An 18,026-nucleotide genomic window follows, 5' to 3' on the forward strand; every position below is an offset into this window, starting at 1 on the left:
CGTAAAAATTTTTTATCTTTCACGCCACACCTCAGTACTTACAACACATTCAACACATAATACAAAAGACTTAAGCAACGAACTTCTTTGTTTTTTTTTCAATTCAAAAAATAAAAGACTTAAGCAACAAACTTCTTTGTTTTTCTACTAAAAAACTACACACAACCCACATTACCATATTTGGGGGGAAATCATGCGCCAGCACATTGTGTCGAAGTGTAAATTTATTTGACATTTTGATATTTCCACAGTTATGAACAGATGTTTCTGCTTTATATATCAAATGACACTAATGCGCACAATTACTTAGCAACGCGCCAACAAACACATTGTAAAAACAACAAGAAACACAAAGTACGCTAGAACAAAACCGAGAGCTGTTCAGCGTCGTAAAAAATTAAAATCAGTGACTTTTGCGCTTGAGTTTGTCGTTTGTGGCAAAGTAAAATAGTAAAAGCCGCTTTTGAAATGGAAAGCAAGCACTAGAATTCTAAATATACATACATCTGTACAAACAAACACGCATACCAATATGTATTTATATGGCATGTGCTTGCTTTGTTTGTAATTTACTCTTAAGTTATTTGACTTTTATTAATATTCTTGTTTATAAATATGTAAAAGATGAGTACGGATGAGCAAAAGTATACTTGAGTTACTCAAGCGCCAAATATGACGTAAATATTTGATGTGAAACCAAAGCCGCATTTGTAAAATACAAAGTATAATAGTAATAACAAACAATGTTGTTAGTTTTAATTTACTTTCATTTGACAAGTACACAATTTTGTTTAAAGAAGTTACCGGATGCATTGAACTAAGCACACAATTTTAAATTAATGATTATTTTAGTGTAATACGTTCAATAACCTGCTGCCTGGAGAATGTTTTGATATTTTTATCATTAATATTGTTTATATTACTACATTTTTCTTAGTTAAAATATTTTTCTGAAAAGAAACTAATTTTTTTTGTTTCTTTACCGACAGAAAACATTTCTGAAGTAATTAAGAGTATAGGTGGCAAGTTCACAGTCTTTGGCCGGCTAAAATACTGAGATCGTTTCCATTACATAGACGCGACTCTCGTGGAAACAGAAATAGAATAGAAAGTCATGAATATGTATACAGGGCTATTAACAACACCCAAATTCAGGAAGCCCAAAACAATAATATATTTATTATGAAATCGATAAACTATAGTAAAATTTATCGGAAAATAGTCGAAACTGGCATTTCATTATTTTCCATTTTTTCTTTATTTCAATATTTAATGTTGATATGATTTATAGATTGTGATAAATACTATACTATCTACTTTTTGTATAGAAAAAAGTTTATAAATATATCGCAATATATCGATACTTATATTCTTAATTTCATACTTCAATATTTTATAAATTTTGCTAAAAACTCTACAAACGATATTTTTAAAATAAATTTTCGATATTTTTATCGATGATTAAAACCATTCTTTCGTTTGTCACATATTAAAAATAAAATGTATAATAGTGGATACATAACTATATACATGCGATTTGCTAAGAGATGGCGTAATTCCATTATTCCCTTTTTTCAATATACCGAACGTACGAAAGCTATTAGCCTTGTATGTATTTTTCACGACACTACACGCGACAATCCTAAATGTAAAAAATCATAAGTGAAACCTGGCCACCAGCCAAATCAAAGGCAAAGACGAATATCAGAGTGAAACCATTAACGGGGAATGCTACCGACAACAACTCATCAAATTAAAATGAGCCACTAACGAGTAGTGCCTGGAATTTGCGACTAGAAAGGGGGCATTAATTTTTCATCATGACAATGCTCGGCCTCTTGTGGCAAGACCGATTAAAAACTATGTGAAAAACAGTGGCCGGGAAGTTTTGCCTCACTCGCCTTAAAGCTCAGAACTGGCCAATTCTGACTACCATTTTGTTCCGGTCGGTGTCCTCACAGGAATACAAGTCATATTAGAATAGCCTATCGATATTGATTCTTTCTTGGCCACCAAGCCAACGTAGTGATGGAATCTACAAATTACTAAAAATATGGAAAATTGCTATAGCTTTAGATGGATAATACCTTCAAAAGCTACTATACATGTTTAAATCTTTAAAAAACAAACCACAGTAATATATACCCAATACCAATTGCCAGATTCACACATAGTCTACAAATTACGTAATTTAGTTAGTTAGCAAAATCCAAAGAGCAAAACCTTTAATATTTTAATAAGCATCTTGATATAAAGAAATACTTATCTTACATTTAAAATAAAATTATTATATTAGGATTAATATATTTATGAAACTAATCTTTATATCATAGTACTTTTTATTTCTCCGAAGTATGTTGATTATTTTACGTTATTTTACAAAAAATTATATGTTAATTTTAATGTTTTATTCAGAAACAAATGCAACAATCAACCAATGGGATTATAAAAGTATGTTGGTAGGTAGGAGTGCAGTCTCTTCGGCATTAATTAGCGATTGATACGCCATTTAGATACATCATCGTAAGACCTCTACAACTTCATCATTGTGTCCAAACCATTTAGCGCCCTCGAGTTTCATTGACTTATCTTCGTAATGCTTTTTGTAGATAGACATTCAAGGTTTGGTACCTGATGGTTCCCAAGAGTTCTATGTCGGGATTTTGGTAGAGCTGTGCACTTCGAGTTTTCAGAAAATATTATTATAGGCCCTTCCCATTTTTAAAGCATGTTCTCCAAATGGCAAATGACCTGTCATGGTAGCTGTAAGTCTGCTTTGATATCTTGCATTTAGTTATGGAATTCCATCTGCTCTGAACTATTTTTTCAAATTGTGTATTGAGTTCTCTCTTGATCGTTGCTAGCGGGCACGGCATTATCTCTGCGTGATTATAAAACTTTGCTTTTACTGAAAAGTGTCTATTGGAAGCGTACTTAATTTATGTCAAGTAATTTGCGAAATATTATTATTTAAGCTTCAAAGTCAAGTTTAAGAACGAGCTTGGAATAAAGACTGTGTAAGCGCAATATGCGAAATGCAATGGTAAAAGACATATGAAATCACTAACGAAACTGGTTTTCCAAATCAAACAAGGTAATTTGTATGAGAAACTTGGAATGTTTACAAAATTAATTAAATGACCTGTGAACACAATTATTTTACATACCTAAAAGAACATTTTTTTAAATCAAAATTATATAAAATAAAAAATACACAAAATAAAATATATAAAATAAGAAGTGTATAAAATTTAATAAAAATCAGATTTACTCAAAAAAAGTCAGATTTACAGCAGAAATTACATAATTTCAATATGAGTTAAGCTTAAGAGCGAAAAAAGGTCATATCATAATATCGGCAAATTATTTAACCATTTCTTTCAAATAAAATATCCATTGCCTCTAATTTAAAGCTTGAAAAGTGGTTTATAATAAGATCTTATTTAAATTACAAACGAAAAGTGTGAACACTCTAAATTTGTTGAACCTGATTGTGCAAAATTAAGTAATTTATGCGAACATGTGAACACAGCTTCATGGACAGCGCTATTTTTTTTACTAACCAGCGGTAGTTCTGAAATAGTAATTTATCTTATTACCTCCAATTTCGACCGCTGTTATATAACCGCAGCAGAAGAGAATTACGCACAATGCAACCTTAAAAAGCGGTCACAAGCTGAAAACTGAGTTAAGTCAGCATCTTACAGAGAATAAACCGTTATTATTGCTATGTAATTGTATAATATATATGTGTATATCACTTCGCATCTCATTAGTGTTGGAGTTAGCAATTCAATTAGATCTGCACTGAATTAGCGTAAACTAAAGCTGAATGTTGCCTGTTATGCGCCATAGGTCATTAAGGTACGCAGAGGTCATACAATTATTTAACTCTTTGGTATTTAAACACGTCGCTAGCTAATTTACTACACGCGCATTTCGTATTTTGGCAAAAAGTGTGGCAACGCTGCGCTGCCTGCTCATTCACTAGTGGTTGTTATGCAATGTTCGGACGAGGGCAATCGAAAATGGGTCAGTCATTTGATATGATAAATAGTCAGGCAGGCAGGCGGGTAAGCAGCCAGGCGGGTCAGCTGTGTAGTTGATCAGCTACCGCTACAGGTTGAACAAATGGCACCGACGTGAGATGCTAATGATTTGCATTAACAGCCATTTGATGTGATCAAAAGATGTTTTAGTTATTGTTTTTATTTCTTTTTTTTTTATATAACAAGGAGTGGCTCCGCTAAACTGCTGTCCATCAAGATTTACTGCATGTTCGATTGCGCATCAGCGCTTCGGCTTTTGAGTTCAAAGTTGGACAGCAGCAGCATCAATGATCAATAGCAACATCATTAGCAACCAACGCTGAAATTTTGCTTGTGTTATTCCACTGACTGATGTTCACACCAACTTCTTTATATACATATACTATGCGGCAAATCAATTTTGCACACTCCAAATGCCATTTCTTCATCTCACTTCACATAATTCACAGCTTTTGCATATTTTTGCACACCAAAACTGTTTTGCCAACTCCTCTTTGATTAGTAAATTGTAGTATTTTGATATTTCAAAATCAATTAAAAATAAATTAACGCACTTTTGTGTTACAAAAATAGACGCAAAAATTAAATAACAAAACGGGCTTTCAGTAATAAACCAAAAAAGTGAATAAAACTACAATATTAAAAAAACTGTGGATAAAAAAAATTAAACAAAAATATGTATAAGATATAATTAGAATTCAGACTAAAAAAAGATATATATGTATAATATAAATATCTAAAATAAAACTTTATTAAAACAATGTATATAAAAATAAGCGGTTTCCATTATAAAATACAATAAATATTTTAATTTAAGAAAAATATATATAAAATAAAAATAAGAAAGGTTTATTCAAACCACAAAATCAAAAAAAAAAATTTTAAATAAAAAAATTTTTAAATTAAAACTAAAATTTTAAATTAAAACTAAAATTTTAAATAAAAAATATATAAAAAAATATTTATAGCGAATATATTACAAAAATATACTAAATTAAAAACTGTAAATGAAAAATACATTTTAATAAATAATAAAATGAAAAAATTTGAATAATAAAATTATTTAAGTCAATTAGAAATATGCGATTTTCATTCAAACCACAAAATAAAAAATTTATGTTTAAACAAACAAATTTTAAGAATGTACAAAAATATTATAAACAATAAACAAGTTATAGATTATAAATAAATATAACAATCATAATAAAAATAAATACCATTGTAACTAAAAATTAAAATTAGAAAAAAAGCAAATTTGCTTCAAACCAAAAAAAATAAAAAGAAAAAATTTAAATTAAAAAAAAAATTTATAATAATATGTAAACAACAATACAAAAAAAAATAATAATTATAAAAATATGTATACAACAAAATAGTTATAGAAGCATACTAAAACAATATAAATAATAAATTAACATAAATTGAAATTTAAAAATTATAATTAGAAATAAGCGATTTTGATTCAAATCACTAAATAAAAATACAAACTTTAAACAAAAATATTTAAAAAATAAAAATTTGTAATAAAAAATATATGAATAAAATATGTATAACAAATACAATATATACATAGTCACAAATGTAAAAAATGCCCATGAAAAAAATTTAATAAAAAATAATATTTTTATATTAAATCAAAATAATTTAAAACAAAAAGAAATTAATTATAAATAAGAAATTTGTTCCCAATCAAAATTACAAATTTTAAACAAAAATTTTGTAAAATAAGTTTTATATATTAAAAACATATAGAAATGATAATGGAAAATATTATAAAGAAATAAAAATTTTAAAATAAATAAAAAAATAATAATGTTATCAGAAAGAATCAAGCGAATTTCATTAAAAATTTAAAAAGTGTATATTGTAAAAAATATATGAAAAAATAAAACTTTTAATTTAAAAAAATAATAAATAAATAAGCAATAAATGGCTTTCCATGCTAAAAAATGCAATATTCAATAAAATAAATTAAATACAAACTAAAAAAGAAATCGTTTAAAAAAATCCGCACCTTTTGTCTTGTTGATTAACGCTGATACGATCATTGCATGCCTTGTCGAAATTCCGAAATTAACAATTATTGTTCGATCACTGATCGTGCCGATCGCGCGGGTCGCGCTGCTCGCTTGAACTGCTGAACTCTCCGATCGCTGTGCGAACGATTGCAGTCCAGCGGCGTTAACCCAAATTCGCTGTTGTATCAAACAGTTAACTAAGCGCAAACGAGCTACATGCTGACACACAAGCAAACACAGAAAAATATACACACAAAGCTTTCTTTGAAGAGTTGCTTTGGTTTATGACTGCTTCCTTTACACTTTTTGCCATTCCTTTTGCATGCCAAATATTATATTACCAATTCACAAATATTTTAGTTTTGTTTTTATTTCCGATGTTTTTATGATTTATTTTATTTTCCTATTATTGCTTTCACCGTTAAGTTTGTTCGACTTGTAATTAATGCAAAATACATAAATTAAAAGTCTTAATGGTGAGCGGGTGGCCAGCTGCTCGGAACAACAAAATAGTTTGAGTTTTTGTTTTTTTTTCAAACAATTAGTAAATATGAGTTTGCAGAAAAAACCTGACACGCAGTTTGAAATAGAAGAGCTATGACTCTTGTAATATTTTTTGATTATGTTTTCATTTTTTACTCAGTTCGCTCAATGAAGCGAAGATAATTATGATTTACTTAACCGTTAAGGTCACGGAACATTTTTTGGATTTTTCTATTGACGGTATTTTTGTAGTTTCTAAGAATACAAATTACCGATATTTAAATTTCTATATTTTTTGCTCGATTCATTCACAACAATTATATTGTTAGTGTTGTTTTCAGATGCTGTGCTAAAAATCTGCAGTGATGTCATGCCTGACTTGGTTATAGTGATGATTACAAAGGAATGCTTTCTACTTTCCGAAAGGCTTTTAGTTAAAATGATTTCACACCTCCAAATATAGATTTTCTAATTAACGATTCTAAAACATTTTTTCGAGTTTACATTTTTATTGTCAAGCTACTGCTTGTCCTAAAGGCAAGTAAATTTATCTGTGAAATAAAATTACAGAATTTATAACACCCACTAACATTCTGTCAACTCAAAGAGCCCATCAACTAATTTCAACTATGACTACGGCTAAGCACACAATGCAACATAGAACATAGTGGCAAAAAGAAAGCAAAAAAAATACAAACCAAATGTTCGTGAACTTTAATGCAAGAGAAATCGTGATTTGCGGAAATATTTTAGGGGTTTGGTTCCAGTTAAATGATATCATTGCTTCATAGCTTACTGCATTACTAATTCTAAGTTCTATACATCGTATATTTAGCACTACGTTAGAGTAGTAATGAAGTATTTCAGAAAACTATTTTGACAAACAATCCAAAATTATCATTTAGAATATTCTTAGAACCCTAAGTCATTACGACTTTTGGAAAATCTCAACAATCAATATCTTATGCCCATATTTTTAATTACAACTTATAAGATCGTAATTATATGGAAAAAGCTGGAAATCGTTTATATTAGTCGAAAAACTTAGACATTTTTCGTTTACTCTTTTGAAATAATTTCACTGTTCACCATTTCCCATTTCTATCTACAATTCTACCAATGTATTTCTCTATTTATGACCAAAAAAATGAAAATATTTCATTTGGCTTTTTATATTCGTATATTCCTTTTCTAAGCAGAGTTGCCACCGGTCGAAAATTTAGAACTGAAGTTATAACTCGCTTAAAAAAGTTTTCCACAAAATATCCTAAAAACCTTTAATTTATATGTACATATAATAAAATAGAGTTGCCACTTATCTAAGAAAAAAGTTAAATAGTTGTTTTATAAAGTTTTTGGAGGTGGCAGCGAACCCAGTAAGATATCCTGAAGTAAAAGAAAATACATTTAGTGTATTAAAAAAATTCTACATGTATATGCATATATTATATTATATAAGGGGAGTAATATTTTTCGAACTACCCGGGTGGTATAGCACTGATTTCGGTACGAATATTTGTCATTTAAATAGCCAATTTGCTATTTTAAATAGCCAAAAAAATTAAGTTATGTAGGTCGAATTGCTTCTCTAGGGGTGGTCAGTCAATTTCACATCCTTTCGACCTCAAACCTCCGAGAAAGTTTTGTTGCAGGTTGTTGTTGTTGTAGCGGCAACAAACCTTCCTGAAATAATTTTGAAAAATGTAGCCAAGTTGGCAGTCCTTGGCCGGATAAAAATTCAGATCCGTTCCGGTTACTACATAATCCGACTGTCGTGGGAAAGGTTTTTTGCAGGTTGTTGTATTTGCTTCTTCTACTGCAAATCAGTAACAGTCAATACCTATTTCTCTCATTTTCTGACTTATATATAATATGTATATAAGTATATCGATGAGACAATACTCGTTAACATCGTTTTTTGTTTTAAAAAATTTAGTAAAATGATGGTTCTAGCGTTAAAATTGGCCCAACCAGTCTCTTCTTGAGCATGCATTTGCTTTTCTTGGATCTGGAAAGATTTTTCGGACTTCCAAAAAGGGGTACACAATCAGTTAGTAAAAGTCAAAGTTATTCAATGTTTAGATACTGACGTAAATGATGGCGCACTCTGTATATATTGGAAAAATTGCTAAATCGGCTATACTATGGATTTGTATATGCATTAGAATCATTTTCTGAGATTTAGAACCTAAAATAATAAAACAATTTTAAGTTTTTAAAGTAAGAATTTTTTATTTAATTAAATTCTGAAGCATTATTTATTACAATATTAAGCGCCAAATTCAATATTCTTCATTTCGACTTCGTACTATTTGTGTCAGAAAATCTCGGATATTTAACTAAAATTTTTAAAACAATCACATGTAGTTGAAAAATATTTATTGCAAGTGTTAAGACCTGTAATACTTTATAAAAAATACTTCATCGTCTATGGCGTTGCCAAAATACGTGTGTATGTGTAAATGTGTCGCGTAGGCATCGCCGCCAATAGTGGCTCAATTTGGAAATTCCAACGTATTAAATCACAACTTAATTATAATCGCATTGACTTGTGTGCTTATTGTCAGTAGTAAATGAAATTGAATGGTGAATTGTTTTTGCAGCAGGTTCGTTGCAAAAGTCTTTTGTTTGTTTTTGCAGACTAAATGCGTGTAAAAATCACACTGTTGCAAACCATATATGCGCATTTAGACGCTTTGGCCTTGAGCAATGATTACATTAGCGGACTTAATTACCGAATCACTGGTCTTTTTGGCCTATTTAGAAATGTAACACCAGCAGGTTTCTCGAATACATTTTGTGCGTGTGATCATTTTTGGTTGCTTTTGAAAAAAAAAAAAGATTTTGAACTGCATCGTAGTTTTATTTTTTTCTTTCAAATCGTTGTCTTTTTTATATTTTTTCATTCATGTTGTTATTGTTGTCGATTTTTCTTTAACTTTTTTTTGTTTCTTTCATCGCTTGTTTTACTCGCGTGTCCGCGATTGCCGATTACCAAGATTACCATTGTATTACGGCATGTGTAAGCGACAGTATTGGCATAACAACAATGTAAACAATCGCAAACTAGCACAAAAAAAAAACAATAAAACAACAACAATATAATAAAACAACAATATAAATAATCAAAAGACATTATGTGATAGCAAATAAAGCACACAAAAGACAAAAGTCTACTAGCCGACTTCAGCTTAGTTCCCAAAACGCCAGTGCTCAACATGACGCCAGGCATTGTTTTGTCATCTGCGCGTCTTCGTGTGTTCAGTTGACACGCACAAACACACACACATGCATTCATAGCAGTGTAGATATGAACATACATACATATATGTATAGCGTGTTGCGCGTTAAAGCCACTGAACTTCGCCATTGTATGCTGGAAAATGCAAATTGTTCGATTTCATCATTGTTTGAACCTCATCTCATTACTCACAGAATTGTGAACGTTGCAGTTGCGCACGCGCAGCACTTGCCACGGATACACACGCACGGTCTGAGACAGATTAGTGTGAATTTCAGCGTCTGCTACTGCCGCATGCTGAAGGAAGATGGAAAAAAGCGCAAAAAGAAAGACAAAACTAAAAAATAATTGCCATAGAAATATCTCAAAATCTTTTCTCTCGCTTAATTATTCGCATTTGACGCAGCCGCACGACTTTTGATGTAACAAATTTACAGCTAAAAAATTGTTACGGCAAGCGGCATAAGCTAGAAGCAAATACAGCAACTAGAAGAAGGTATAATTTTAATTGCTTTGATGCCAGCTGGTCAGCGGAACATTGAAAATATACAGAAATAATATTAGAAACAGTTAAAATCGTTTCTTTAGAGCGAAATTCCGAGAGCGTAAAGGAATTCACGAAAATATGCAGAGTAGTTGAGTGTAAAAGCAGCTAGACAATAGAGGTTAGCGCGTTTAATATGGGATTAAAGCAAGAATAATTCAACAATAAAAAATAAAAAGCGAAGAGTACAAAAAAACAAACAAAAAACGTTAATAGAAGCTTCGTGAGTCATCACCGTGCTATATGCCAATAAATATTCCGTGAATACGCCAAAACAGCCATCAAATATGGGTCAAATATGAGCGATTCTTGTTCTTTTAGCGCGAACGCTGACCCCATCGCTGGGTAATGTTTACACAGGGCTACAAACCCTCACACTAAGAAAAGCAAGAAAAACGAAAACAAAACAAAATATTTCAAATCTAAAAAACAACAACAACAAATTTCGTTTAATAAACTACAACAACATTAACAAAAAAGTAATTTAAAATTCCACTCTAACAATAGCAACAAAATGCATGTAAAAATTGCAACAACAACTACAAAATTCGTTTAAGATTTGACAACAATAACGGCGAAATGCTTTTTTAACTTTACAACAACGAAAACAATAAAATTCATTTAAAAATCTAAAACCACATTAACAATAAAAAGTGTTAAAAACTCTACAACAACAGCAATAACCAAACTCGTTTAAAATTTACAGCAAGAATAACGAAAAAAATATTTAAAACTTCGCAAACTCAATAACAACAAAATTCGTTCAAAAATCCTGAACTACACTAACAAAAAAAATTGCTACATTTCCTTCAACGACAAGCACCAAAAAATTATTTAGAAAAATAGAACTACCTTAACAAAAAATCGTTAAAAGCCTACAAAACACGTAAACAGCACGAACAATAACGTCTTCACATGACCCCATAAGGTGTACAAGTATTTATGAGTATGTGTATGTGTTCATATGTCTCCTGTATGTTTACTACACAAATGGCAGTAAAACATATGAATAATTCAGGAAAATTTTTCTTTTGTTTGTTTGTATTTCTAAGCTATTTATGAATGAATATCAATTTTGTCGTTGAGACCGCAAATGGGGCAACAACAACAAATTGGCAATAGTAGAAAATGTGTCACACATATTTTGGCGGCTAAATAAGCAAACGCGAATTTAGCGATTCCTTCACTTCCTTGGCAAATGAAAAAAAATTATATTTATCGTTTTACATTATATACATCGCTTTTATGCTTTGCGCCGAGGTGTAGGCAACATATTTTTCTAGTTATTTACATGCCATAAATTGGTGTTTAGACTTCGGGATTCCGATATAAAAACATTTAATTGTTCATAGAAAGCATATACCAAGCTGTATTAACAACTGCAAATTAATATTTGAAAAATCCTGACACTTCGGGACTAAAACTTTTATCCGAATATAAAAGTTTTCGGTATTCAATAAGTTTTTTGAAATGATATGATATAATAATAAAAAGAATATACCAAACAGTACTAAGAACCGTATGTTGATATATGAAAAATCACGAAATTTCGGGACTAAGAATATGTCATGATGGAAAAGATTTCAGGAATAAGTAAATCGAAAAATATGCCAACAGGTAAAGATAAAATGCATAAACAAGCTTAACTTGATATTTGAAAAATCCCGAAACTTCGGGACTAGGTGTTTTTCGGCATTTTACCAATTTTTTGATAAAAATATTTAAATACCCAAAATTTCGAATTATATTGGTAAACCCCTTACTAAGAACTTTTTATACTCTCGCAACCTGTTGCTACAGAGTATAATAGTTTTGTTCACCTAACGGTTATTTGTATCACCTAAAACTAATCGAGTAAGATATAGGGTTATGTATATATAAATGATCAGGATGAAGAGACGAGTTGAAATCCAGGCGTCTGTCCGTCCGTGCAAGCTGTAACTTGAGTAAAAATTGAGATATCTTTATGAAACTTGGTAGACATGTTTCTGGGTACCGTGAGATGGTTGGTATTGCAGAGGGCCGTAATCGGACCACTGCCACGCCCACAAAACGCCATTAATCAAAAACCAATAAATTACCATAACTAAGCTCCGCGATAAGATATAAGACTGTTATTTGGTACACAGGATCACATTAGGGAGTGGTCAAGATCTAATTTATTTACCTTGTCAAACGAGCTTAAAAAAAGGACCAAGAAAAGGTTGTCCTAATCCCGATTTCTACCATTTTTTGTTTATTTGTTATGAGAATAAATAAATATATCAAAACCTATCATCATGGTTGTTATGTTTTTAAAAATGTTTATGTTTTTTTTTTAAAGTTTAGAAAATTTATTTTTCGATTTTATCAAAAAGGTAGAGAAAAAATATATTTTGCCAAACATCTGAAAACAGAATACAATACGTAAGGATTCAAATATATAAAAAATTAAAATAAAAATTTTATTCATTTTTTTTTTCAAATATTTAAAAAAAATTTATTACATAAAGAAAAGAATAAAAAAGAACTGATATTAAAATTTATTTTATTTTTCAATTAATAAAACAATCTATGACTAAAATTATTATATTATAAAGTTAACGGTCAATCGCATTCACACTTAACACACGTCTCAAACTGAAGAGGCATTAAATTCTTTCCAGCGTTTCCTTGCTAAACGATAAAAAGATGTGCGGCAAATTACTACTAATTGCAAATAAAACATTTGGCATGTCTAATGGTCAATATGTTTGGTATGTATGTGTGAAGTACACACAAAGCAAATAATTATTAGAGATTAAAAAATAATAAAAATCATTGTCACTTGTGAAGTGTTTCTTCATATTTGCCTGCTACTTGGCTGCTGGGCTTGAGCGACGTTAGACCAGAGCAGAGGATGACTAAGGGCGCGTTCAGTTAGCGACTGCCAACGGCCGCTTGGCTTGTTTATTTGCCTGTTTGTTTATGTTTACTGCATTTTTGCATCAAGGCATTGAATAATTAAATAAGAATTAATATTCAAATAATTTGTTTTTACACAAACACAAAAGCTTGTCGCGTGTAATTGCTGTTCTTGAAATGTAATTGGTTCTATTGGAAATGCGATTTGTTCAAAATTAATAAATAATTGTAAATTGTTTGAAATTACTTGGGAATGGACGGGCAGCAGGTAAGCCAAGCATGCAAAGTCAATTTTAATTACACATATCACATATATGGACGTTTTGTCCTATAAATAAGCTTTGTGGAATTTTAATCGGAAACAAAAAGAAACAGTTAAGTAAATATAATTTTTTGCTCAATATACAAATTGTGTACTTTGTTTTTTTCAATGATCAAAAATATTGTTAAACCATGCAATATTGCAATAAAATTTTTTCAAGTTAAATAAATATTATAATTGATAACTGATTGATAGTAAAAATGTTGTTAAACAAATTGATATTGAAATAATTATTTGTAATTTAAAAAAAATTGTAATTAACATTTAGTAATTTTATTTAATAACTTTTATCTAAAACCAATTAAAACTATAAAAGATAACCATTGCCATTGCAAATTATTTACTATTTTCAAGTATATTTCAACCAAGAGTAAATTCTGCACTTAAAACCCAAATGTCATTGATTATTTTATCAGACCAAAAAGTGAAATAGCTTTGCCATCTTCAACTTATTTCAGAATTTTTAAGGAAATCTCAAATAAGAATGTATTCTACAGTTAAAACAACCATACATAATTATAAAACAGAATTAAAAACTAAAATAGAATATCCATTCCAAATTTATTTCACCTCTCATATTTGTAAACATATGGAAAAGGTGGCCCTTCATTTATGTATAACCGTATTGATATGTTTGAAAAAATACCGAAAAATATACAAAGCAATAAAATATATTCAAACAAGTAATTGACTCCATCAAAATAATCAGAAGCATATATGTACATAAATAAGGAAATTCCGCATAAGAACTTTAATACTAAATCTACAGAAATTTGACGCCACAGGAACCTAAAATAAATATATTTATCTTGATGATGTCCTTTATATTAATTAAATTATATTGCAGAAAGATTTTAAGTTTTCTTATTCAATTGATCTTTTAAATTACTGCTCAAACGAATTTGAATTTTTTGAAAATCATTATCGATAGAAAAAATCAATTTACTTTTGGTTATTTGAGGTAATGTGTTTGATAAAAGTGCTCCCCATGCACCTAGCAACTTTGTCGCACAAACATTTAATAGCATTAACTAATTAGAGACCGTTGCTCACTCTACATGCGTTTTCGATTCGCCACTACTTTGTTCGCAATGGTTGAACTCCTCTCTATCTTGAAAAAAATTGCATATAGAAGCAACAGCAATGTTCTTATGTTGAATGCTATACAAGATAGAATGAAAATACTGAATATGATAAAACCTTCCCATTTGAATATGTCTGCCTACTATTTATACCAATTGTTTGTTCGATTCGTTACTCTATAAGGCTTAGCGAAACGTAGGCATTTCATCCATGTCTTAACATCGTAAGAGACTCTATACTTTAAGCATATTATAGGTATATATTGTATATTTCTTTCACTATTCTGATGATTTTTGAAAAAGACAATTAAAGTCGAATAAGTAATTGAAAATTATAAGCTTAATCATCATTATATTGATATCTTGACAAAGAAAGTTCGAAGCGTTCGAGGACAACACAGATTTTCCATACAAAAGTATATATACCTACCTCGTGACCACTTTAATAAATAATATGGCATATCGGAGCCCAAAACACAATGCAAGTAACGGAGTTATCCAGATGAAAAAAATCTAACAAAAAACCAAAAGGGTTTATACGCTAAAAATTCCAATCGATAATTTTATGTGAATATCAGATCTTTATTTCTGATTGTTGATGATAGCTCAGTAGATGGTGAAATATTCTCAGAATAAACGCACTCAATTTTGAAATTAATGAATTAAGGAGATACATTTTTCGTTTACTAGGCATATTGTATGATGAGCTAGGCACTATGGGAAAATGTATACATACGCACATATATTTATATATATATATATATATACTTATATTGCTTCCAAAAATATTTTGCTCGATAAAATGTACATTATTTATCCTTTATGTAAAGATTTTAGTAGCTTTGAGCAGAGATCTAGCAGAGATAACGAAATCCTAGAAAATTTGCCTTTGACGAAACACATCCCTATTCAATAATGTTTTAAAAGTATATATAGAAGGAGTGTACGAAATTCGCTTAATCTTAATTTGAATAACTTTGGGTAGACAAAAAAGGTTCTGAGGCATATCTCACACATCAATTGAGTATATGTTTTTGTAACTTTTAAAGTGGAGCGCCATTGTCGAATTTGCTTTATAAGAAATGTTTCTTATTTTGTCTATACAAAAGAGGAATAAAGGCCACAAAAGTTCAAAACTAGAAATAAATTGTGCGGTCGATTTAAGCCAGATTTGGCATTTTTATTTAATCGTCCAGTTTCCAAAAAAACTCGCTCCAGAGAAATGAGCCATTGAAGCGTTTGACACGACAAAATCAATTTGCTAGAAGAATTTACGGCCATTAATCATTGGTATAATTGTATTAACCCAGAATAAATATATTTAAAGACCCCAATCCAGTTTTTTATTAAAAAATTTTGTTATTTTCAAAAAATTCTGTCAAATTGAAAGAGACAACAATTTTCATATAAATAAAATTGTAACGATTTAAAAATATATTTCACAAATTACAATGTGTATCACATAAATAACTTTCAAAAATTTATTTTTGATCTCAGTACGCTTTTATGAACACACACATACATATGTGTATATGTATTTAAAGCACTATAAAAATTAACTACACATGATTTATAGCGCATCTCATTGCATAAACATTTTTATAACAGTTTACATATTAGAGACATGCATTATTACTCACCGCCAACGCTGTAAGCATCCAACAATTCAGCCACATTTCGCGAATTTTCGATTTCAAACACTTCTTTCTTGCAATATAATGCAATGCAACACTTTTATGATAACTTCCGTGTGTTTTGTTAAAACGTAAATACAATTTTTTTTTGAAATTTTTGCAATCAAATTCTACTTTTTGTTTTCACTTCAAATACTTTTTCGCGTCTGCTTGCCGTTGGCGCTTTGTTTTGGGAATTTTTCGATTAAAAACTCTTTTCAAGTGCAACGGAAATAACGGCAAAGCCAAGCCGATTGCGCCGATAAAATGATAGGTGAACAAGAAAAGTGAAAACAACAACAACGTTGCAACGTAAACTGCTTTAAGCACGCAACTTGCAACACCAGTCGCGAGGCGTTTAATTACCCGCTCGCTCGACGCGCGCTAAACAAAGCCAAATGCAAAAATCTATAAAGCGAATTCACGTAATTTTCGCAAATTTATCGTTTTTATACCAGCAACCAGATTGGCGTACAATGCGTTTAACGCGTTTCCGTTTATGCTTTTGACTTATGCGCGCGCGCGCTCGTACACACCGACACAGTTTAAATTTATGTAAGCGCAGTGACTGCAATGCAACTTGTTGTTATTTTTATGCTTTTCTTTACAATCAATCACTTTTGTTTATTGTTGCGCTCGCAGTGACACTTTGGAAACTGAAGCAAAAGTTCAAAACTTGAGCAACGTGAGTTGCGCCGGCGCGCTCGCTAACTAACTGGCTCAAACGCTTCGCATGCGCTTACGAATGCGCTACTCTCTTCGCACGCGTTTTCACTCACTGCACTGAGCGCTCACTCAACAGGTGTAACTTTTGTGTTTGTATTTTGGTTGCCACAAGGCACGTTCGTACGTTATATTTTCGCGTAGTTCGCTTCACTATATTACAACGCCAGAGCGCGTCGTTTATTGCATTCACACGTCCGTCAACGAAGCTGGCCAAAATGCCACTAAAAGTCGAGCTAGACAATATTGAGTTTAAAACTGAAAGCTAGCAAGCGTTGGATCGATCGCGCAGCAGCAACGCGGCGGCGGCGCGACTAAAGCAGCAAAGCGCCACACAAGCCGAGCGCCGCCAGCGTTGCTGTAACGTCATTCGATACTCCACATAATCGCATCGCGTCGAGATTGTGGGTGTTTTCGGTGTCTAATTCCAAGCGCGTAGCAGCGGCGCGTCGTGTGCTGTTGTTGTGTGCGCCGCTGGTAGTGCAAAATAATTGAAGCCCTTAGGCAGTATGAGCTCCCATTGATAGGTATCTCTTGAGCTGTCAAAGTGAGTTGTCGCGATGAAATCAATTTTTATATTTTGCCAAGGTTACTACAAGTACTTCTTTTAGAAATGCCGATGATTCCATAACATATGGCCTAAATTACTAGAAACTTTCGCCAAATCTCAGTAAATTTCATAATAGGTATGATAGTCATATGAAAGGTATGTGAACAATTTAACCTATTTTTAATTGGAAAAATTTTGGAATCTGAAAATACTTGCCCTGTTAATTTATTAAATATATGTAGATAGTGCTTGATATTCTGTAGTATAGAATGTCCACGAAGTGTAACCAAATGTCTTCGTATAAATATGCCGCTACTCACATGTGTGCTTTAAGACATCGCGTAAAGCAATTGATGACAGTTACGTTAGTTAAATACATAGTTAGGCCAGTTAAATACAGGGTGGTAAGTGTTTAAGTTGGTTTAAAAGTATGTGCCAAGTCTCATCTGTGTACAACT

At 30.9% G+C, this 18,026-nt stretch overlaps 1 protein-coding gene across 1 annotated transcript in view; it reads right to left on the reverse strand.

Moving 5' to 3' along the window:
- LOC106616587 (uncharacterized) overlaps window positions 1-17,255 on the reverse strand; it is a 46,722-nt gene extending 29,467 nt beyond the window's left edge. Inside the window, exon 1 of the mRNA XM_014233304.3 lies at window positions 16,263-17,255. Coding sequence (XP_014088779.1) covers window positions 16,263-16,298 — 36 coding nt within the window. The 5' untranslated portion in view covers window positions 16,299-17,255. The remainder of the gene's footprint in view (window positions 1-16,262) is intronic.
- Window positions 17,256-18,026: the final 771 nt, after the last annotated feature.

Source organism: Bactrocera oleae, chromosome 6 (genome assembly GCF_042242935.1).
Source record: "Bactrocera oleae isolate idBacOlea1 chromosome 6, idBacOlea1, whole genome shotgun sequence".
Classification (NCBI taxonomy): Eukaryota; Metazoa; Arthropoda; class Insecta; order Diptera; family Tephritidae; genus Bactrocera; species Bactrocera oleae.